Source organism: Cyprinodon tularosa, unplaced genomic scaffold (assembly GCF_016077235.1).
Source record: "Cyprinodon tularosa strain WSP-4 unplaced genomic scaffold, ASM1607723v1 ctg159, whole genome shotgun sequence".
Lineage (NCBI taxonomy): Eukaryota > Metazoa > Chordata > Actinopteri > Cyprinodontiformes > Cyprinodontidae > Cyprinodon > Cyprinodon tularosa.
The window spans coordinates 858,125-881,420 of NW_024038427.1; the positions used below are offsets into that span (position 1 = coordinate 858,125).

At 39.4% G+C, this 23,296-nt stretch overlaps 3 protein-coding genes across 6 annotated transcripts in view; 1 reads left to right on the forward strand and 2 right to left on the reverse strand.

The window, feature by feature from the left end:
* Positions 1–433: 433 nt before the first annotated feature.
* On the reverse strand, positions 434–3,136 carry dctn5 (dynactin 5). Its single transcript, XM_038280335.1, has 6 exons — positions 2,967–3,136; positions 2,771–2,839; positions 2,575–2,693; positions 2,279–2,390; positions 1,098–1,200; positions 434–1,008 (listed from the first exon to the last, which is right to left on the reverse strand). Exons 1-6 carry the CDS (start codon positions 3,012–3,014, stop codon positions 911–913), a joined length of 549 nt encoding a protein of 182 aa, XP_038136263.1. The 5' UTR covers positions 3,015–3,136; the 3' UTR covers positions 434–910.
* A 1,457-nt stretch (positions 3,137–4,593) lies between these two features.
* ndufab1b (NADH:ubiquinone oxidoreductase subunit AB1b) lies at positions 4,594–8,769 on the forward strand. Of its 2 annotated transcripts, none has more exons than XM_038280286.1 (5): positions 4,594–4,808; positions 5,938–6,057; positions 6,467–6,554; positions 8,301–8,406; positions 8,475–8,769. In XM_038280286.1, exons 1-4 carry the CDS (start codon positions 4,638–4,640, stop codon positions 8,390–8,392), a joined length of 471 nt encoding a protein of 156 aa, XP_038136214.1. In that variant the 5' UTR covers positions 4,594–4,637; the 3' UTR covers positions 8,393–8,406; positions 8,475–8,769. The 2 variants fall into 2 exon arrangements, with proteins under 2 accessions (XP_038136214.1, XP_038136213.1); XM_038280285.1 differs by having other exon boundaries at positions 4,595–4,808; positions 8,301–8,402.
* A 7,179-nt stretch (positions 8,770–15,948) lies between these two features.
* LOC119780329 (trinucleotide repeat-containing gene 6A protein-like) overlaps positions 15,949–23,296 on the reverse strand; it is a 40,181-nt gene continuing 32,833 nt past the window's right edge. For all 3 annotated transcript variants that reach the window (XM_038280336.1, XM_038280338.1, XM_038280337.1), the window contains 7 exons: positions 23,068–23,238; positions 22,839–22,979; positions 22,651–22,758; positions 22,338–22,568; positions 21,799–21,875; positions 21,545–21,684; positions 15,949–17,385 (listed from right to left, as the gene is read on the reverse strand). In XM_038280336.1, the coding sequence (XP_038136264.1) occupies positions 17,037–17,385; positions 21,545–21,684; positions 21,799–21,875; positions 22,338–22,568; positions 22,651–22,758; positions 22,839–22,979; positions 23,068–23,238 (1,217 nt within the window). In that variant the 3' untranslated portion in view covers positions 15,949–17,036. The remainder of the gene's footprint in view (positions 17,386–21,544; positions 21,685–21,798; positions 21,876–22,337; positions 22,569–22,650; positions 22,759–22,838; positions 22,980–23,067; positions 23,239–23,296) is intronic.

Sequence of the window (23,296 nt, forward strand, 5' to 3'; positions counted from 1 at the left end):
CTTCACAGTGAAAACTTTCAGACATTTAATCTTGTTTAGTAAAATGTTAGTACTGAAATCCCACACCGGACAGTTGCCAACATCTGCCAAATAGATTTAAAATTTTCAGGAACAAGTAGTGATGGTTTAATATAAATGGCACATTTCTTTTGGAACAAAGATGTTGAACAAAGGATGTTTCACTCTGTATCATAAAACCGTGAAGGGGAGCATTTACTGATGGTCTCATGGAGGCTATAACATCCCTATCATACCAATAATTTTATATAGAAAAACTGGTCTGTCTTTAAACCACTAGGGGGCACCAGAATACAGTTTTAGAAAGTGAATCAGCACTGTGCCTCTAATTACATTTAATTACCTTACATACTTTTCTGTGTTTCTCTGTTTTAATGTTGGACAACAATCTTATATAAAAGCTTACTGATTAAAATGTATTGTTAGATTTCCATGTATTTCCAGGCTTAAATAATTAAGCTTTAATTAGAATAACTCTACAAGCACAAATATCCAACTTGATTCAAAAGGATTAAAAAGAAAACACCCAAAACACATTGGGTTTGTGTGGGAAAAGACAAAATTTACTGTTTTACTTTTAAAGCAGAGCTACATAGGAGTCAAGTTATTACAGCTAACATTGCTGATTATCTGTTGCTACAGATTTGGTTCATGGGGGGGAATCTTGAGGCATTATGCCCTCCTTCATTTACAAACACTAATGTGGAAAACAGCAAAATATATGAAATACATTTGGATGCAGTTTGTTGATGTTGATAAATTACCAACAGAAATATTCTAAAGACCAGTTAAAAGAGGTCCTAATATGATGTTCTGAGCTCTTTAAAGTCCATTGCAATTTGAGCAGAGCTTTCGCCAACTGGATCGCAGAGCTGTTTTGTAGTAGTGTTACTCAGATCTGGCTGAGGGGAAGGAATTTCTGGTAGTAGCTCTTGGTTACATCAATCATCAGATCCTGTGTGCACTCTGGGAGCTCTCCAGAAAACAGACCTGAGAAAACAGCCGGAGAGAAAGAACCGTTAAAAGCAGGCCAGGTAGGACAACAGGGCAATAAATGTGTGGTGGATGTTCCTGCAGACCTGGACATCCAGAGAAGACTGTGAATGGTGGAACGACTGTCTCAGGAGGAAGCACTGTATTGTCCAAGATCTTACAGCAGTCTTTAAGTACACATCGACGGCCCTGCACCACAGAAAGCCAAATTAAAATAACGAACACGGATAATTTCACACCTTTAACCTAATCTGAAAGTCTAGTTTGTTCTATAAATTATTTTGTACTTTTTTTTTTTAAACAAACTGGTTTAAAAAAATCAGGACAAGACATTTTATTTCTCTTTTTACCAATACAAACTAATCAATCAACTCTTAAAGTTTCACTATTGAAAATTTTATTAGAGTTCCTAAATTACAATAAAAATAAAGAAAGATTACATAATTGTGTAAAACTGAAAATTCACTTCAGCCACACTGAAATAAAGCAGAGGATAGGAAAAGGCTCAATGCTCTGTTTATATCGCTTATAAAGCCTAAGTATTGGTATAAATTTAGCCTAATTAATACATATATATGTATATATATTGCTTTTTTTTAGTAACTGGCATAAAAAAAAAAGACTGAAATCATGGTATCCATAGGAATTCTCACATCTTATAACTTTAAATATATTTATCAGATCTTAAAACATCTCTAGTTTCCATAATTGTAATTACTATGAGTTATATATATATATATATATTTTTTTTTTTTTTGTACTATTTATAAAAATGTTTGAATCTCACTTCTGCAGTTTTTTTTTTAAGGATTGAAGTATAAGATCTGAAAAGATTACAAGAAAACTTGGATAGCAGAAGGTTATCGTTGACAACCAATGGATTAATGTAAAAATGTATGGACAGATGAATGGTGGAGTAAATAAAGTCTGGAAGTACAAATATTTTTTGATGCCAGATTCTACTTTTATTCCCTACTTTTCAAGCCTTTGTGTGAACTTATGAAAAATACTATCTGCATTTCCACCTTTTTTCAGTTTCGAGGAGATACATAAAGGATATTTTAAAAAGGCATAAAAAAAGTCCACCCTAAACAGTGTAATCCATTCAGTTCTGCCTGCCAGCAGTTTGTCTCTGCTGTTCTGCATCTTTATAAGATATGATCACCATGTGACTGTGAGGGACTGCAGCTGGAGGGCAGCTTCACAGTTATCTGCCAGCTTTCTTCTAACTGTTCCTATGCATGATAGCTGGTTTTATTTCACTCACTATTACGCAGTTCTTGCCTATGTGGACATATGAGCCGATCTGTGCTGCGTTGACCACACAGTCCTCCTCGATGAAGACATGGTCTCCGATCTGGAGTGGAAAAAACGCCACACTAAAGGAAAACAACAGAAGCATTAAACCCAGAGATCTTAATATAAACCAACATGACATGACTGCATTATAAACATTAGCGCAGCATTAGAAATAAAATGCAGGATCCCTCCTACAGAAAGATTACTTATAATCTATTCTCAAAAATTGTAGTCATGAGGAAAATAAGAAAAAATATATTTTACCCTTTGCTGAACTTTTTAAAAGGTGGTCGAATAACACTCCTGCTTTTGACAACACAGTGTCTGCCCACTCTTACATTGGCCAGATCGCCCCTGATGATGCAGTCGTTCATCACAATAGTCTGAAAGAACACAAGCAGAGCCCTGAAAACACGTTTCTTTCTTTGATAGCAAGCGTTTATTTAGGTCATCCTCTCACTTTGCCGTTCAGCACGATGTTTTGACTCCCGCAAAGTACAGACTGCCTGCTCACTTTGTTCCCTGAAGCCTGTAATAAATGACATGATGATTAAAAAACATTCATGCATCCAACGCCCTTTTCCAGTATTAGCTTCCAGCTAATCAAAACAGCCGCTATTTTAGCTGCAAAATATTAGAAAAGCTACAATTATTACCGTCTCTATGTACTCCGCTTTGTTGTAAAGTATTTCAGACAACTCCATAGTTATTAATAAAATCAGGAATTATTAGTAGCAGCAATTATTATTATTATTTGAAAACGGTCTAATGCTTATCATTCCTAGCTTTAAGCTCGGCTCTTTTCCACTTCCTGGCTTTTTGCGCATGCGCACTTCTTCTTCTTTGCCATTATGGCGGATCGCAAGCAAGTCGAAGCTGCATACCGCCACCTACTGTACATGAGTGTGTAGCAACATTACAACATATCAAATGCTATTTTTTTTATTTGTATTCTGTGGATAAATAAATAATGCTTTCCTTAATCAGTGGATATCCTTTATATTTCCGTAACTTCCCAATATTACTTTAAGACTCCATTCTTTGCCTGTCCTTCCAACAATTCTTCTCAATTTATCCCTTTCATGTTCATAAATTTTACAGTTCATAACATATTCTACATTTTCCTACCTATTAAATATAAATTGCATTTAAATAGGCATGACCCACTCTTAATATGATCGTTATTACTTCTTCCCTTCTGTTTCTCTCATTAATGATTATATTTAATACAGATTTTCGTACCTTATATAATCCTCTTCCTTTCTTATCTTCATTTCACCTCTTCTGCCATTTTTCCCTGCCTTTACTCTTAATAGGTGATTTCCCTTCCCCTTTCCATATAGGAATTGTAATGGTTATTATTCCCTCTAAAGCCCTTTTTGCTAATTTATCTGCCTTTTCATTGCCTTTTACACCTTCATGTGCTGGAACCCAACATGACCAAATATTAATGCCGCCCCTATATAATCTAAATAGACCATTTCTGCTGTGAAAACAGATGGTTGATCGGACATTCTTTTAAAAATATATATATTTCAAACTCTGGCATATTGGTTTCTTCTTCTTCTTTTGTCAGAATAAGGCTGGAGTTTCACTTACACAGAGCCACACAGAACATGGAGGATTTTATTCAGTTGTGGGGTTTTAAAAACATTTTATGTACTGTGTCAGATGATGGAGAACTGCATTTTAACAAGCTCATCGTTTACGATGAGCTTGTTAAACGATTTTAACTCACACTTGTTTTTATCTTAATAGTGATTTTTAAATGACACTCTTTTTACGTCAATTGTTTATATGTTTGAATTGTTTAAATAAAGTGTTGTTAAAAGTCAAGTCTTCTTCTTCCTCCTCTTTTATGTTGGCAACCAACTTATTGATGTGCATTACCGCCATCTACTGGAATGTGGCTCGGGATGCTAAATCCCACACATACAAAAAAAATTAAATAAAATAAATAAATAAAAATTATATTAATTAAGCTAATGAATCTAATATACTTTATATCAATTTCGTTTTCCTAAGGTAATTCATTAAATAAAGAAAAAAACACTTCCACACTTTGTTTGCGCATGCGCACTTCTAAGATCGATTGGTATTGTCTTAACTGGGTGCGCTCATAATTTTCCTGGCTTCAAAAATATTATTTTCCAAATGATAATTTTAAAGTGTTTTTTCTCGGTAGTTTATATAAAAATATCGATAGATAAACAATAATTTATATATTTATCAAAAGCTAGTTTATGTACTGCGCATGCGCAGTTTCAAGCCCTTGACCTGAAGTCTTCTTACTTGCCTCTGATCCAGCAGCAGGTTCTCCAAACAACATGGCGGCCCGTGTCCTGCAGCAGTGTGTCCGCTCGCTCGCCCGACCCTCGCTGAGACTCTGCCCGGTTAACCTCGCTCTCAGACCGACTGTCGCACCGACAGTCACCGTTCACCGACTTCTCTCGTTCGCGGCAGACAGCCGGAGGACGCGGTGGCTGGAACAGAGCAGGGTGAGCTTCACCGCTAACGCGGCACGGGACTGCGGCCTAGCTTTAGCAGCTGTGTGACCTACTCGATGTCTTTCAAAGCTGACGGGCTAACAGGCTGTGATGCAGGGGTCGCTCTGCCGGATGACCTTTGTATAAGACAAACTTTTTAACTTGATGCACTCTCCAAACGTTGGCACACTTTAAAGGGACGTTTTAATGGCACGAATGCAGTGTTTTGTCACTTGTTAGCAGTTAAAGCTAGCTGTTAGCTAAGTTTACAGACATGTGTTGTTATGCATGTATTGATGAACTCCACATTTTAAACTAATTAATGTTTGTAACGGCTAAAGGAAAACATGGCAAAGAGGCTAAATATCTAGAAAAGTTTTGTCTTCAACATGCACCATGTGGATGTGTTATGAAAACTAGCTCTGAGGGTCATTCATAAAGGTGTGTCATGAAGAGGTGCTGTTTAAAGCAGAAAAGCTGGTATAAAATAAAACATAAAATTTTCTTTACATCCGATTTCCACATTAAACACAAACATTTTGCGCACCTGAGAAATAAAATGATGTTGTATAAACTCTTCTGCTTATTATCCAAAGCCAAGCTTCTCTCCTGCAGAAAAAAATCTGACTTGAAGTAAATATATAATTGCCAGGATTTAATTATATGTAGATCTAATGTGCCTTTAGTTGTCTTTGTTTCAAATTCTTAGTTATTTCACTCTTGAGACTCTCTAAACTCATTTTTGTTAGTTTTTCACAAGCCAATCTTTTTATAAACAATTATGTGAAATGCTATAACTGCATTAGAACAGGTGTGTGTGTGTGTATATATATCTTCTGCTGTGAATGTATTGCTAAATAAATAAATGGCATGGGTGCAATGAAATAAAGGCAGAATAGTGACTGCCAAAGGGATTAATATTGTCATCTGACAATCGATACCAAATGTGTGTTTTTAATGATTGGAAAATGATAGGATTTTTGAACTTTTCAACTTTGTTTTGGTTAGGAATGATTGTGTTCAAAATCATTTGCTAGAGTTACATATTAACTAATTTCTCAGAGTTTTATTTTATATTGAATTGTTGTCTGACTTTCCATCCTGAGATTTAAACATATTTTTTCCTCCTGGCTCTCTTTAGATCTCATCAGTGGGAGTGTTTTGCCGACAGTATGGCGACCTGCCTCCTCTCACCATAGAAACCATTAAAGACCGTGTCATGTATGTACTTAAACTCTACGACAAGATCAACCCAGAGAAGGTGAGTGTTATTGCTAGCATGCAAAGGGTCTCTGCTGTACCTGTTATAAAATCATAAAGCGATGTCCCGACAACTTTATTCCATTTCTGATATTATACAAATACTGACCCGATATAGTACCAGCATATATTATACCTACTTTTATTACAAATGTTTTGTGGGGTATCATAAAGCCCAATCAGATTATTTAATGAACAGAACAAAAATGGGTATGAGAACATCTACATTTTAAACAGGAGTGGAGTCTTTCCTCAGCATCACTGTATCAGCTTTTACTTATTGATATCAGATTGTGTCATCCCTAATTTGAGTATTTTCTAGATTTCTATGCATACCTTTGACCAGACCTGCCATGATGCAGTGATTCAGATCTGTGAAGTTTTCTAATTACGTCATTTTTGTCCTCCAGCTTCAAACAACCTCCCATTTCATGAAAGATTTGGGTTTGGACAGCTTGGACCAGGTGGAGATCATTATGGCCATGGAAGATGAGTTCGGTGAGGCTGCTTGCTGACATTTATCGGTACACGCTCTGAATTGTTAGGAATGCAGCTCAAGGACAGATCTAATGATACGTTCACACCGGATACGCTTTGAGCTGCAAAAAAAAAGCGCCTGCTGCTTCATTTTTGCTGCTTGTACACATTAAGGTCAGACGCGCCTCTAGAGCATCTTTGACGCTCCTGAAGTGCGTCCAGTAAAGTGTGTCCTGATGCTTCTGCTGCTCCCATGTTTAATGGCAGAGAGCAGCTTTACTATATTTGCTGTGATAAGTGGGTAAAAAATGGGATTTAATATATTTTTAAGGGAGAAATTCCCCCTCAAAACATTATGCCTTAAACATGATCCTGCCTTAATATATTATTTTGCTGTTGGAGCTGGACCCCCACATACCTGCAGTGCGGTACAAACTGCAGGCACCAGAATAATAAAATCGAACATATTTTGCTGACAGGCTTCGACATTTTAAGTTAATTTAGGCATTTTGAAATTGTTTCGTGGGAGTGATCATAGTTATCTGCATTAGCAGCGCTGGGTCCGTCTCCCTGCCAGCTCCCAGATCAGCTTCTCTGATTGGTTGATGTGGCGCACCGAGCAGCAAAAGTAAAATTTTCCAACTCCAGCATGTGCCTCAGAAGCTCATGAGCCGCTGCTCAGATGCTTCGAGATGTGCTGGTCGTGACGCACTGCAGGACCTTTTAATGCGCATCAAACATTGACTTTGCAGTTAAAACGGCTGCTTAAATCAATTGAGCTCTGAATGTAGCATAAAAGTCTTTTAGCTTGTCGTCCTGCAGATGTCAGGCTGGTTTTAGAGCATGAGAGAATCTTGAGTCTAAAAGTTAGAACAATTGTTGGCTTTTTCCCTGTTCATTTTAAATTCCATCTGTTTCTTTGCTTCAGTCTTGACTAAAACCCTTCAGAGGGTTTCATAAATATAAACTTTATCTCTCATTTGTGAAAAACTGGAACAATTTAGCCATTTCTAATCCTTATAAAAGAACAACTGCCCTCCTTTTGACACGAAAACTTGTCAAAGCTCAAACTTATGCCCCATTCACACTTCCCCTCCTAAACCGATCTGTGCATAGTTCAGACCGAGCTTAAATCAGTTGCCGAGCTTTGTTCCTTACAGCGATTTACACATCACGCTAGCACGGTTCCTCACCTCCTATCAGAGGAATAACGAAAACAAAATGTCAGCGCCTATAACATTCAGGAACTGATATATCTGGATAGCATCCGCCTCCCCAATTTTAATGAGAGCCTCGGCGTCAGCCCAGGTCGCACCATGCTCTTTTGATACCATTTATTGTAAATAGGCTGAGAAGAGGTTTGTGTTGTAAACAGGTGAATAGATCTGTGTATTATAAAGCCGGACACACAGGAAAACCTTCAAAATGAGTCGGCTGACCTTAAATAGAAGATGACACATCTGCTCATGCTCACTTTGATCAGATAACCGAGCCTCACTGTTGATCTAGTACTAGATTTAGCACGGTTTGGTTGGGTCTGGTATGGTCCAGTTCAGTTGCTTTCTATTTGCACTCAAGTTACGGTGTTCGGTCCGTTCTCAGCACTGTTTCAAAAGCGTTAATTTCAAAAGTGTAAATGGGGCTACGGTCAATGAGAACACATTACTTACTTTAGACACTCTAGGTTTTCATGCAGATTTATTTACACAAACTGGGGATTGCAGGTATTTCAGTCTTGTCGTTAACTGGATCCCTGTTCTGCTGCAGGCTTTGAGATCCCAGATGCTGAAGCAGAGAAGCTCATGACTCCAGAGGAGATTGTACAATACATTGCAGACAAGAAGGATGTTTATGAATAACAGTTCAAAGGCAGGTACTACAACTTTTTTTCAGTCTTCTTTAATTTACATTCATTTTACATAATTTCCTTTGACTTTATAGTTCCAGAGGATGCCGCCCCATGGGAAGTACTTTTGAAGCAGATTGGCACCACTTTTTCCACTTCCGCCCCATAAGCTCCTCAGTCCATCATGGCAAAGTCTGCATCGTCAGCTGTGTCTTGTGTTTCAGTGTATTTAAAATGAAAATGTTCTTGGGAGCTTGGATATAAAAAAAAACTATTAAACAAGGATCTGCCACTGCTCTGATTTTCATTTTTCTTCAGGTTCCAGCCTGTGAAACTGATGTACACTTTTTCTCTAATAGATCAATAAAGGCAGTATGGATGGTTCTGTGACTGCTGCTCTGTTAATTTATATGAAGGATAACTAGTTTTAAAGATGTGCTTAAATTATAAAGTTGGGTTGTCTTAAAGCTGACTCAAATATCGTTTTTCTATATTTTCACCATCACAATTTTGTATTTTTCATGCTGAGGTGATCCTTAAGCAGGGTTTCTGCTGGTCATTAAGTCATGAAATTATTTTTTTAATTAAGGCCTTAATTGGCATTAAAATTCATTTAATGTGATAACATGGCATTTAAAATACTTTATACAAAAAACATTTGTCAAATTTAACAGATTTAACTGCTCCTGGTTTATCCGATAGCCATATGTTCGGAACAGAAGCTCGAGGCACAGAAAAATGAGCAAATGCTAATTTTAACATAAGTGGCTGGAAAACGAGAAATTCGGGACCTGGCTGCAGCCTGTCGATGGTAAAGATTACGAAGGATTTGGCCGTGTTTATATGTAAAAAAAAATGTATATATATTTTTACCGGTGTGTATATATATAAAAAGCATTTAGAGTTCCTCCTTCCCGTATAAACCCTGTAAAGGAATGGGTTTAAAACCTGGACATGTTTAATTCATAAGTCCAGGTGCAAATAGTATTCAAAACACTTTGAAAGGAAATGCAGAACAAATGCAGATGTTTGATCATTTACTCAGTTGAAAAATACTTTACAGATTGGGCCATTAATAGAAACCCAGAGTCAGGAGGGATAAACAGCTGCATGTAAAAAGTATTATACTGCAAAGTAACAAATTCAGTTCACTATTGTATCTCAAAGGCATCAATTTCCCTGTCTAAAACTAAAAATGTATGACAGGACAAAATCTTTTAGCATTTATATTAAAGACTGGCTTGGTGCAATCCTGGAGGTCAGGATTTATAGGAGTTGGCTGTTCAAAGTACTGAATTTACAAGGAAAGTTTGCTGGAGGGAAAACATGCAAATAGGGATAATTTCAAGCTTCAGTGGAATGTATAGTCCAGTCAACGTTGGGGAGATTAGCAAGGAATGGACTGGAGTTAAAGTCAAATTAGTGTTTGCTAATCCCCAATTTAACACTTCATGTTTAGAATTTAAGGGAATTTCATCTGCTGGTGTCTTTATGTTCAGTCAAGTTACAGGGTGCTATTAAAGTAAGATGTGCTGCCCAAACGTCACACTGGAATAATGCAACGGGATCTGTTAACCACTATAATAACGAACAGAAATAAGTTTAACAAAAAAAAAAGAAAAAGGAAAGCAGATATAGTGGACTGATGGAGGCACACAAGGAAAGAGTTTAAAATGATCCAAGGGTAACGGGCGAAGATGGGATATCTGGAACGTCCCAAGAAAAAATAAGCAGAACACGAGGAGAAACCAGATTACAGATCGTGTACAGGTGCTGGTCATAAAATTAGAATATCATGAAAAAGTAGATTGATTTCAGTAATTCCATTTAAAAAGTGAAACTTGTATATTATATTCATACATTACATACAAACTCATATATTTCAGATGTTTATTTTGTTTAATTTTGATGATTACAAATGACAACAAATGAAAATCTCAAATTCATCATATCAGAAAATTAGAATATTACTGAAGACCAATAAAAACAAAGGATTTATAGAAATGTTGGCCAACTGAAAAGTATGAACATGAAAAGTATGAGCATGTACAGCACTCAGTATTTAGTTGGGCCTCCTTTGGCCTGTATTACTGCAGCAATGCGGCGTGGCATGGAGTCGATCAGTCTGTGGCACTGCTCAGGTGTTATGATAGCCCAGGTTGCTCTAATAGTGGCTTTTAGCTCTTCTGAATTGTTGGGTCTGGTGTATTGCATCTTCTTCTTCACAATACCCCATAGATTTTCTATGGGGTTAAGGTCAGGAGAGTTTGCTGGCCAATTAAGAACAGGGATACCATGGTCCTTCAACCAGGTACTGGTAGCTTTGGCACTGTGTGCAGGTGCCAAGTCCTGTTGGAAAATGAAATCTGCATCTCCAAAAAGTTGGTCAGCTGCAGGAAGCATGAAGTGCTCTAAAACTTCCTGGTATGTGGCTGCGTTGACCCTGGACCTCAGAAAACACAATGGACCAACACCAGCAGATGACATGGCACCCCAAACCATCACTGACTGTGGAAACTTTACACTGGACTTCAAGCAACGTGGATGAAGTGCCTCTCTTCTTTTCCTCCAGACTCTGGGACCTTGATTTCCAAAGGAAATGCAAAATTTACTTTCATCAGAGAACATGACTTTGGACCACTCACCAGCAGTCCAGTCCTGTTTCTCTTTAGCCCAGGCAAGATGCTTCTGACGCTGTCTGTGGTTCAAGAGTGGCTTGACACAAGGAATGCGACAGCAGAAACCCATGTCTTTCATACGTCTGTGTGTGGTGGTTCTTGAAGCACTCACTCCAGCTGCAGTCCACTCTTTGTGAATCTCCCCCACATTTTTGAATGGGTTTTGTTTCACAATCCTCTCCAGGGTGCGGTTATCTCTCTTGCTTGTACACTTTTTTCGACCACATCTTTTCCTTCCCTTCGCCTCTCTATTAATGTGCTTGGACACTGAGCTCTGTGAACAGCCAGCCTCTTTAGCGATGACCTTTTGTGTCTTGCCCTCCTTGTGCAAGGTGTCGATGGTCATCTTTTGGACAACTGTCAAGTCAGCAGTCTTCCCCATGATTGTGTAGCCTATAGAACTAGACTGAAAGACCATTTAAAGGCTTTTGCAGGTGGTTTGAGTTAATTAGCTGATTAGAGTGTGGCACCAGGGGCCATCAATTTTGAACCTTTTCACAATATTCTAATTTTCTGATATGATGAATTTGAGATTTTCATTTGTTGTCATTTGTAATCATCAAAATTAAATAAAATAAACATCTGAAATATATGAGTTTGTATGTAATGTATGAATATAATATACAAGTTTCACTTTTTAAATGGAATTACTGAAATCAATCTACTTTTTCATGATATTCTAATTTTATGACCAGCACCTGTAGAAATGCTGGAAATAAAGACACAGAGCTTAGCTTTTTTTTGTTGTCACTGTTAGTCTTTTATTGAGGGTTGTACCCAAGTTATACAGCTTTGTATGCTGGCTGCAGCAGCCAGAGGGTTACAAACAGTAATCAGTATACGAGTACAGCCAACAGAAGACCTACTAACTACTCTACACCTTAATACAGATTCTCATAAGAGCACTAAAATCCAGAAAATTAAAAAGAAAAATACAGAACAAACCAAGCGGAAAAGGATAAAAAAAAAAAAAAAAGATTAAATGAACCCAAACATATAGACAGCATCAGAGGAGACATTCATTATTAGAGCACACTGGAGTTGGTTTTCTATACCACGTAATTTCAGGCGACTTTGTTTTTTTTGTCAATTTATAACCATACAAATAAAGATTGTCCTTCAAAAAGTGCAGATTCAACTGAAGTTAAGATAAAATCCTTTGATGAGCAGAGGAAGACAATTGGAAGATGAAAAAAAAGGTACTTCCTGTTGTGTTTTTTTTTTTTTTGGAAAGGACGGCGTCCTCTCAATGATTATAGACACTGTATGCTTATATTCTTATATATATATTATATATAGTTTCAACAGTCTCCCCCAAAGCAATGTGCATAATAGGTTTAAAGGTGATCCAACTACACACTGTGGATTGATAGAATCTCTATAAAAAACATTGTAGTCGTGTAAAATTTGCAGTTTCACCGGCCAAGCTGGGAAAATAAATGGACTTTGCAAATCTTAACCTGTCCTCTCTCCTGCTACAACTGGCCTGACGCCTGCTAGGTTATAAAGGTTTATCAGGTCTTTTTTTTTTTCGTTGTTTTTATTTATTTTTTTATTTTAAAGATTATTAGAAGCAGTACAAGAAGTACAATTCAAAGATGGCACGTGTTTGAGGAACGTTATTGGGAATCCCATCTCAGCTGCGTTTCTAAAAAGGGATTTTTATATGATTTTGTTGGGTTTAATATAATTTAAAGATAAATAACCCAAGGTAGACATGGAAGCCTGGGTTCAACACTCCACTGCATAGTCTCTCTGAGCAACAACCCCCCCGCCCTCCCCAAAAAAAAAAAAAACCCACCTGTCCCACTTCTTTGTGCTGGTTAGACTAAAGCTTTTCAGGGTTTTTACATGTGTGGTCATACTAAGTGTAAAACAAAGACAGCAGATTCTCAGTTTTTATATAATTTTTGTTTTGTTTTTTTTCTTGTCAAAAAAATAGCCTTAGCACTTTTGATCGACTATAAGAGCCGTTGGGTGTGTTATGATATAATATAGCATTTAGTCACAGGATAGTTAAGAGAAAACACAACGAGTCACATTATTTGTACTTTAAATATATAAAAAGTAGTAGAGTATCACCCGCGAATCTCCTTCCCTCCCTCTTCCACCTTTCCTTCTTTCCTCCCCTCGTCTGGCCCTGTCGTGGAGCTGCTTGGCAGCTTTGGGGATTGTACTATGCTCTTGGTGGTTTTCCTCTCATCATCCTCCTTATGCAAACTTTTTTGTTTTTTTTTCTTCAAGCATTTAAACATTGTCCAGCTTTTTAAATACGCATATGCACAAATACAGCTTTAGAACAAAAAAAACCTCTAAAAGTCAATCCCTTTCCTTCCCTAACAACCCTCCCTCCTCGATTTGGCATAAATTCACACCCACACACACACACGCATCTTCACACACACCAACAGTGGATTTAACAAGACAAAAGATAGCACAACTCTGCTGAGAGCAAAAACTAAATTATTACTGAGAGGCATTTTTACAGACTTTGCTCATCCCTTCTCTAACAGCGCAGCAAAGCTACCCCCCCCCGGGCTGCTCAGAGATCAGTTATCGTCCCACTAAGGTTTAAGGTAAGGATACTGCAGTGGGGCAAAACCGCTCTAACATCAGCACTGGAAAATGTGCATTTAAAAAAAAATAAAAAATCAGAATGACATAAGTAATCTTAAGTGAGCAGAAAAGGGAATATGGACAGATGTGGGCCGACTTGCTCCGTATTCTCCTGTCAGTTATTTTGGATCCTGTAAATTGAGCTTAGGGTTCAGATGTGGAAGAGTCCATTCAAGATAAGCCTGCAAGGAAGCAAGTGTGTCCCTGAAAAGCCTTACTGGTCACATCCTCTTGCCTGACTCGCAGAGAAAGGGGGCTTAGCAAAAACAAAACAGAACACCTACTTTCAGTCGCAAGCATCTCTCAGCCAGAATCGGACATGGCCGGAGACGCTGAAGGGGCCGGAGTCGTCGAATCAGAGCTCCGCTAAGCTCGTGTTAACCGTTTCAGCTACAATCAGGCGAGGAAAAACTAAGCACCAGTCTTGAGTCGCAGCTCATGCAAACAATAGTTACCCTGTTGCTGACAAACACCTGAAAACGAATCCTCGCCGTCTGAACTGACTCCAGTATTTCCTCCAATCCGCCCGAGTGCAAAAATCCTAGGCTCCTCAGTTCAATACGTCAACTTAAATTAACTAAGAAAAAAACCGTTTCGACGTTCCATTTGATAACTTCAACGACACAAAAAAACAAAACACAAATATATGAATCTTTATATATATATGTAGTTTAAGCAAAGAGACGTGGAAATAAGTAAACTAATCTTTTGTATGATTGAATTATTTGGTAGAGAGCTTTCAATACTGGCACACACCACTGTCAAGTCTGGCTAATACTTGAGGTTTATTCACTACAAACGCATTTAAAGTCCTTTTACGTATATAGATATATATAATTTTTATACTAAGGAAAACACAACTAAAGCCAAAATATTTGTAGCTGTTCTGAAATAAAAACCCTAATCGGGGTGGGGGTGATAAATGTGCGCACTAACACACAGGCTAACAGGCTAAACACAAGAAGAGGAAGAAAATAAAACGCAAGATAAGAAAAAAAATTAAGGTCCATGGCTTCGCTAATGCTGATCTCTCATCCAACGTGCTCTGAAGCTTTTGCCTTGTTGCGCTAAAATTGTGCATCATAGTAACTCAACAATCACTGGTGTATAGGTAAATTGAATATTCACGAAAGTTTTCTCTTTAATCGACATTTACATTCACACTGTTTCCATTTTTCCTTTCTCCCCCTCTCTCTCTCTCTCACAAACACGCACGCAAAACTAATTCACGACGTCAAACTTCAGATGAGTACTCCCACCCTTCCCTGACCCAAAGGAGGGGAAGAGAAAACCAACCAAAAAAAATAATAAAACAGTACAATACAATCATATTCCATTTGTAAACAGGTAGAAGCCACTTGACTTGTTGCATCTTCGGACACATTTAGGATCAAGGCAATGAAATGTGGACGACTTTTGCACTGTTAAAATATCTTCAACCAATTTTTTTTTTTTTTTTTACGTTTTTCCTTTTTAAACACCATTTGTGGCAATGATTAAAAGCATTAAACAAAAACAAGAGCATGTAGTCGTACTTAATGAAACATTTCACATAATTCTGAGACAGGGAACAAAAAAGAAATAAAAAAATGAAAAGAAAACCTCTCGGCAGGCCTTGTGTACGCGAGAGGCTACAGTATGCATAGATACAGATTTTGCCTTTTCTCTTGGTTTCTTTTTAAGTGACGAGACATTTTACACTCACACTGAAGCAGTCCCCAAAGTTTTAACAACAATGGAGTGGAGGAGGAGGTGAGGGAGGGAGGGAGGGAGGGAGAGCTGGGATGATTTACAGTCCCTCCTCCGTCCATCCCACTCCCTTTACTGGGATCGCCCCCCCGTCCCTTAAAATATAAATAAAAGACAGCATATTGAAAGCAGTGTGTGAGCTTCTCCAGCTTTAAAGCAGTTATTTGGCAGAGGGAAAAAAAAATAATGGAAAAAGTAAAAATAGAGACCTTTACATAGTTTTCAGTGCTAGATGTTGGATTTTCCTTTCCTACAAGGAGTAGTAGCTTTTTTTTTTGTTGTATTTGTTTTAAATTCAACTACGAGGGGCGAGGGGAAACTGGCTTGATTTCCTGAGAACCATTGCTGGTTATTTAGCAGACAAGAGGAATAGTTTAAATAACCAACACCATGGCCAAGAAAAAAAAAAAAAACGAACAACACTGATCCGAATTCCCAGAGTTAAAACGCATAATCTTCATCCTCAAGAGGTTTTATTTTTGTTTTTGTTTTTTTTATAATTTTTCTACATATATTTTTTGCTTTTTTTTGTAATTTTTTTTTGTCTTTTTAGTTTATCTTCTCTTTAAAATGAAGAATGGACACACGTTCTTCCTCCTAAGTCTTGTAAACAAGAGGTTGCAGTGTGGCACCTCCAAAAACATTGAAAGCCTATTCTGAAAGTGCTGTTCCCTCCCTGCTCCTACTAGGGGGCGACAGGGAGGGCTTGCTAGATAGGCCCCACCCACTTTCTTAGAGCGGGAGCGGCTTGCTAGTCCCAGCTGCGGCTACAGTCCTTTGCACTGCAGAGCTCAACTTTCTTTAGTTTTAAAACAAAAATTGGTGCAATACTTTTAAATGTCACTTTTTTTTCTATCACCAGATAATCACCTTTAATCAGGTTTTTATTCTTTAACTATCTGTTGATCTTGAACTCCACAACAACGCAGTAAGGTAGGCGTGCCAAGGCAGAGAGGAGCGCACACATAACTCATTCACAATACAATCACGTACACACAAAGTACTCCATGCGCGCGCACACACACGTACGATAAGGACCTCAATGAGTAAACAGCTACACTGGAAAAAACTGGCTGCTCCCTCTATATTGCAGATTATATATACTGAGAAAAAAACCACATTCAGTGCAAGTTAAAAAAAAAAAGAAAAAAAAAAAGCACATACTCAAACATTGTCAGAAAACATGGCAAAAAAAAATAAAATAAAATGAAAATGTTGGGAAAAAAAAGAATTGGAATTCAAATAAACATGACGAATGAAACAAAAAATATATAATAATATTAATAATGAACTTGACTGAAGCTTTTTTCGGTCTGAAAGAGCACTACCTGGAAGCAAATATCCAACCGTTCACATTATAGAATTGGCCTGCATGATTCAAGTATTCCGACTGATATGTTTTTGGGCTAAAACAAAGTGGACATATGTGCAGAAATAGAAACGTAACTTGTATTCCACAGGGGAAACCCTGCTTTTGTTGAATATCTTGTAAGTGAGAAAAAGTCCAACTAGTGCCATTGCGTTTTTAACTACTGTTTTCTTTCCGTATCTTCAGCTGATTATTGAAAATTCTCTACTGACCCTTCTCCCCAGCCTGTCTGGAGCACAGGCGGTTCACATGGAGTCCCCGGCCCCTGTCAGGTGATCCACTGGGAGGAAGGAGCCGATTGGAGAGGGGCTGCTGACCCTCCCCGGCTCATTGCTGCTGGGGCTCCCCCACAGACTACTGGAATAGTTGGGCCCACCCCAGAGAGAGGATCTGTGCAGGTCGCCGCTCTTCCACTGGTTCGGTTCAGAGGCGCGGCTGGAAAAGGGGTGAGACTGATCCATTCTGCTTTGAGAAGAACCAATGGGCTGCCAGCTGGAGGAGGGAGTGGCCAATGACTGCCCTTGTGCAAAGAAGCGGCTAATTTCCTCCTCGCTGGCAAACTCGGCCAGTATAGTAGTGTTCCCCAAAACACACCTGCAGAGAGAGAGTTGACAAGGTTACTAAAGATCTTAGACAGCAAACAGCACCAATTTATTCCAAGTTAATCTTTGTTAGAACATCTTCAGTGTTGCATCTTCATTGACGTTAGAATCATACCTTAATGCAAATACTAAAGGACAAAGCATAGAGATAAATCCATTGGTTTGTCTGAGACTGGCTTTTGTCTCCTTGTTTAGCTTTTCAAAGTTAAAGTGTGTTTGTTTTCTGCTGGGATAACAACACCTGCTTTTGTGACAATCTGAATGCTTAAAATCTTGCTGGAAAATTCAATTTCTAACAAACTATTTAAGAGTTCAGAGATATATAGGTGGGACTATACAGGTGCTGGTCATAAAATTAGAATATCATGAAAAAGTTGATTGATTTCAGTAATTCCATTTAAAAAGTGAAACTTGTATATTATATTCATACATTACATACAAACTCATATATTTCAGATGTTTATTTTGTTTAATTTTGATGATTACAAATGACAACAAATGAAAATCTCAAATTCATCATATCAGAAAATTAGAATATTACTGAAGACCAATAAAAACAAAGGATTTATAGAAATGTTGGCCAACTGAAAAGTATGAACATGAAAAGTATGAGCATGTACAGCACTCAGTATTTAGTTGGGCCTCCTTTGGCCTGTATTACTGCAGCAATGCGGCGTGGCATGGAGTCGATCAGTCTGTGGCACTGCTCAGGTGTTATGATAGCCCAGGTTGCTCTAATAGTGGCTTTTAGCTCTTCTGAATTGTTGGGTCTGGTGTATTGCATCTTCTTCTTCACAATACCCCATAGATTTTCTATGGGGTTAAGGTCAGGAGAGTTTGCTGGCCAATTAAGAACAGGGATACCATGGTCCTTCAACCAGGTACTGGTAGCTTTGGCACTGTGTGCAGGTGCCAAGTCCTGTTGGAAAATGAAATCTGCATCTCCAAAAAGTTGGTCAGCTGCAGGAAGCATGAAGTGCTCTAAAACTTCCTGGTATGTGGCTGCGTTGACCCTGGACCTCAGAAAACACAATGGACCAACACCAGCAGATGACATGGCACCCCAAACCATCACTGACTGTGGAAACTTTACACTGGACTTCAAGCAACGTGGATGAAGTGCCTCTCTTCTTTTCCTCCAGACTCTGGGACCTTGATTTCCAAAGGAAATGCAAAATTTACTTTCATCAGAGAACATGACTTTGGACCACTCACCAGCAGTCCAGTCCTGTTTCTCTTTAGACGCTTCTGACGCTGTCTGTGGTTCAAGAGTGGCTTGACACAAGGAATGCGACAGCAGAAACCCATGTCTTTCATACGTCTGTGTGTGGTGGTTCTTGAAGCACTCACTCCAGCTGCAGTCCACTCTTTGTGAATCTCCCCCACATTTTTGAATGGGTTTTGTTTCACAATCCTCTCCAGGGTGCGGTTATCTCTCTTGCTTGTACACTTTTTTCGACCACATCTTTTCCTTCCCTTCGCCTCTCTATTAATGTGCTTGGACACTGAGCTCTGTGAACAGCCAGCCTCTTTAGCGATGACCTTTTGTGTCTTGCCCTCCTTGTGCAAGGTGTCGATGGTCATCTTTTGGACAACTGTCAAGTCAGCAGTCTTCCCCATGATTGTGTAGCCTATAGAACTAGACTGAAAGACCATTTAAAGGCTTTTGCAGGTGGTTTGAGTTAATTAGCTGATTAGAGTGTGGCACCAGGGGCCATCAATTTTGAACCTTTTCACAATATTCTAATTTTCTGATATGATGAATTTGAGATTTTCATTTGTTGTCATTTGTAATCATCAAAATTAAACAAAATAAACATCTGAAATATATGAGTTTGTATGTAATGTATGAATATAATATACAAGTTTCACTTTTTAAATGGAATTACTGAAATCAATCAACTTTTTCATGATATTCTAATTTTATGACCAGCACCTGTACTATACAATTTGCGTAGAAGTATTCCTACATCCTGAACTTTTTCGCTCTGTCACAATCACCAACCACACATTTTGAACAAAGTTATACAAGTGGTAAAGAAAGGCCAGTTTCAAGAAGAATTCATCCTTTAATTAACTCTGACCAGGTTCTGTCTGTGCTGAAGAAAAACTGTTCCACATCATGATGCTGCTGCCTCTATGCTTTGACATGGGGATAGTGTAATTAGGCAGATGTAGTTACCGTATTTTCACGACTATAAGGCGCACTTAAATGTCTTTTTTTTCCCTCAAAATGTGCGGTGCGCCCTATGGTGCGGTGCGCCTTATGTGTGTTGTAACTGCGACTTTTGAGACCACCTCATTGAGGAGATGATGAAAGAGTGGCTGAATGTAAGGAGACCAGGTGTTTTTTTTCCACTCATCACCATCGCTGTTAATATGTGACTCCATGCGTGCCCATCTCACAGCTGATGTGAAAAACATGGGGAAAGAAATTAACGCTGTGCTCGCTGTTCAACCACTCGACATCGGTGTGAACCCGACCCAGCAGGTGCAGCAGAAGCAGCGAGTTTACATGCAAAGTCAATGGTTGACGCACGTATAGGCGCAGCAAAAGGTCCTGCAGCGCGTTTTGAGCTGCAGGTGCAGCACGTCGGGAAGCGTTTAAGCATCTGACGCACCGCCAACGCGCTGCTGCTGCTCGAGATGGAAAAATTGAAGTTTTGCTGCTGGACGCGCCGCATCAACCAATCAGAGAAGCTGATCTGGGAGCTGACAGCGAGACAGTACTGCGCTCTGATGACATATGATATTAAATGAAAAGGGCTGGATGGATGAGGAGATGATGAAAGCGTGGCTGTGCCCATCTCACAGCCGATGTGAAAAAAAAGGTCAATCAAATGAACGCTGTGCTCGCCGTTATCCCGGGGGTCTGACAAAGGAACTTCAACCGCTCGACATCGGTGTGAAGCGGCTGTTCAAAGTAAGGCTGCGAGCGGCGTGGGAGCGATGGATGACAGACGGAGACCACAGTTTCAGGATAAGTGGAAGGCAGCGTCGGGCAAGTTACGCCACCGTTTGCGGATGGATTGTAGATGCTTGGACTAACGTGTCTGCTGGCTCTGTTGTTCAAGCTTTCGCAAAAGCCGGCATTATTTCTGAGGAGCCGCCCGGCACGGAAAGTGACTGTGACAGCGAAGAATGGGAAATTGGCATGTCTGATTTAGCGCAGCTGTTTTATTCAGAAACAGAGGATGATGACTTTGATGGGTTTGATTAATACTTTGTAATAAATACATGAATAAAGCACAATCATACTCAGTTTTGCTCCCGCTCTATTTTTCTACCTGAAAACTTAATTCAACAGCAGCCTGTGGGCGCGTCTCCTCCTCTTCAGCGCGGTGGCTGGCAGGTGTTTTTTCATCTAAATAATCTAAATCTTGCAGCTATATTTGCTGTGATCAGTGTGAATAAAGTAGTTTTAATATGTTTTTAAGTGAGAAAGGCCACCTGAAAACTTAATAATTGCAGTCAGTTCATCCAGATTATCTATTTCTGTTGGAGGCGCTCAGACCCCCACATACCAGCGGTGCGCCGACAGTAGAAATCCTTTCATCAGCAGCCTCTAGGCTGGGTAGCCTCCGGGTTCACCGCGGTGGCTGTCAGGTGTTTTTCATCTAAATAATTTAAACTGCAGGCACTAGGATACCGGTAATAAAAGCAAACATATTCCGTCGGCAGGTTTCAGGATTTTAAGTTAATTTAGGAGTGATCACAGCGCTGTGTCATCTGCGATGTGTCTGTCTCACGGCCAGCTCCCAGGTTTGATTAATACTTTGTAATAAATACATGAATAAAGCACAGTCATACTCAGTTTTGGGCCCGCTGTATTTTTAAATACGCAGTAGAGGTATTTAAAGGTAGTAGAGGACATGTACCTGTATATAAAAAACGCGCCCTATAGTCCGGTGCGCCTTATGTGTGTGTTAAATACAGAAATGGGACACATAACTGAGAGTGCGCCTTTTAGTACGGTGCGCCTTATGGTCGTGAAAATACGGTATACCAAATATAAGACTCATCCATCATCTGCTGCTCCTCTACACATATCCAATATGTTACATAATAAAAAAAAAAGAACAGCAAAACTTTTCAATAAAGTACAATTTTGTGCGTCTCCATCACAGTTTGTTGCTGTGTGGTGGTCTTACATGTGCAGGCTCTTCTGGGCCTTGGCGGCTTCATCCTTTGAGCTGTAGCAAACCACGGCATTACCATGTGGCAGGTTGAGGTGGAATGTGATAAGAGGGCCATGCTGCATGCACAGAGTCCTCAGCGTAGATCCGTCAATCTAGGAAAACAAAAACACTTAGCCTAAATATTATGAGATTAGCTAAAAAAATTTTGTTTTTAAATTCACGTTTTTTTGCAGATTATTTCTATTTATTTAAACCACAATAAGTACCTGAGGTGTGAGATTCTTCAGAAAAAGCCATTGGGTTCTCCTTGAGCTGCTGCTGCTGCTGTCACCCCAACTGGAGCCTGTCAAAGTATATCATTTAAAAAGTCAGGAAAATGGGAAAAACATCCAAGTCGCAATGTTTCTTTTTATCTGGACATCAGCATATGGTAAAAGGAAACCCAGAATAAGCTAAAATGTTTATCTCTCAAGTTCACTGGCATCGATAATCTTAAAGCTCAGATTACTTTCAGTTTTCCTGGACTCTTCAGTTATTAAAACTAGACGTTATTTATCAATAGTCCCAAGTAGTTGTTGCATATGTATTTTTCCTACTTACTATAAGAACACTTTCCTGCAAATAAGATTACTTCCTGGGGTTTTTATCTTCGTATTAGTGATAAAGTAAATCTATCTATAGATCTATTTGTAATGGTTTCCAAGGGCTTATTAGTAGACTATGTTAATCCTTGTTGTTATACAAAGACAATGTTTCAGAGGTCAAGTTCAGCTGCTGTCTGGACAATGTGGTGTTTGTTCCTCACCAGGTGTGTATCTGGACTCAGAGGAGCTCCAACCTCCAAGCCTCAGGGCAGAGCCACCCCAGCCAGAGGAGGCAGGGCTGGGCTTCTGGCTAGTGAGGCCAGGAGGTGGTCTGGAGGGTGCTGCTACGGGCAGCGGCTTAGGAGACAGGGGGACCTTCCAAAGCTCGTGGGCTAAAGAGGAGTTGGACACAGAACCGCCGCCAGGAGACCACTTTGATTCACTGGGTCTAGCTGCAGTGGGAGACGCAGGGGTTCATTTAAAAGTTGACCAAAGCTCTAAAAAAAGGAAGCCATGTTTGAATCTGAAACACACCTGAAGTGCTTTGTGCTGTACTGGTGAGGGAACCGCTGTGGCTGGAGGCACGAATGGATGACCAGGCACTGTTAGAAGGCATCGTGGTGTTCAGTGATGAGGATGGCCCTGGGAAACAACATAGCAGGGTTACTTCTCCTCTGTAGAGCTTTTAGAATGGATCTCAATGATGAATCTGTGTGACCCACCATTGTTCCTGTCCCTGAGGAGGTCTGTGTCACGGACGGTGTTGATGGAGAGGTTGTTGATGACACTACCAGGAGTCACATAAGGGTCCGTCTCAGGGTCAATGTTGGGGTAACCTTTCCAAGGCTCCCCAGGCCTGAACTCTGCAAAGAGAGAGTCGTCATTTTAATTAATAAAAAAAACATAAAAAAAAAAAGTATAAGGAAGCGTTACAAGCTTAAGGTGTTTTACCTGGGGGCCAAGTGACAGTATTTCCATGGGGAGGGGGGGAGTTGGCACGGGGAGGCCAGCCATCACCCACAGAGCCCAATGATTGAACAGGAGGACTCAGGGGAGATGGGCTAGGCGACAGGAAATCGTAGAAGGGAGAGTTGTCCAGACGGAGTCCAGACGGCATAGCACCTGTAGTAGAAGCAAACAGACAATCACTAACCACTCTACCTGCAGACAGAGGGGTCCT

Coding starts and splice junctions, on each gene's coding strand:
- ndufab1b (XM_038280286.1), top strand. CDS start 4,638: ATGGCGGCCCGTGTCCTGCAGCAGTGTGTCCGCTCGCTCGCCCGACCC. Junction 6,058..6,466: donor ACAAGATCAACCCAGAGAAG/GTGAGTGTTATT, acceptor TTTGTCCTCCAG/CTTCAAACAACCTCCCATTT. Junction 6,555..8,300: donor GGCCATGGAAGATGAGTTCG/GTGAGGCTGCTT, acceptor GTTCTGCTGCAG/GCTTTGAGATCCCAGATGCT.
- dctn5 (XM_038280335.1), bottom strand. CDS start 3,014: ATGGAGTTGTCTGAAATACTTTACAACAAAGCGGAGTACATAGAGACG. Junction 2,840..2,966: donor AAGCGGAGTACATAGAGACG/GTAATAATTGTA, acceptor CATTTATTACAG/GCTTCAGGGAACAAAGTGAG. Junction 1,009..1,097: donor AGTCTTCTCTGGATGTCCAG/GTCTGCAGGAAC, acceptor CTGTTTTCTCAG/GTCTGTTTTCTGGAGAGCTC.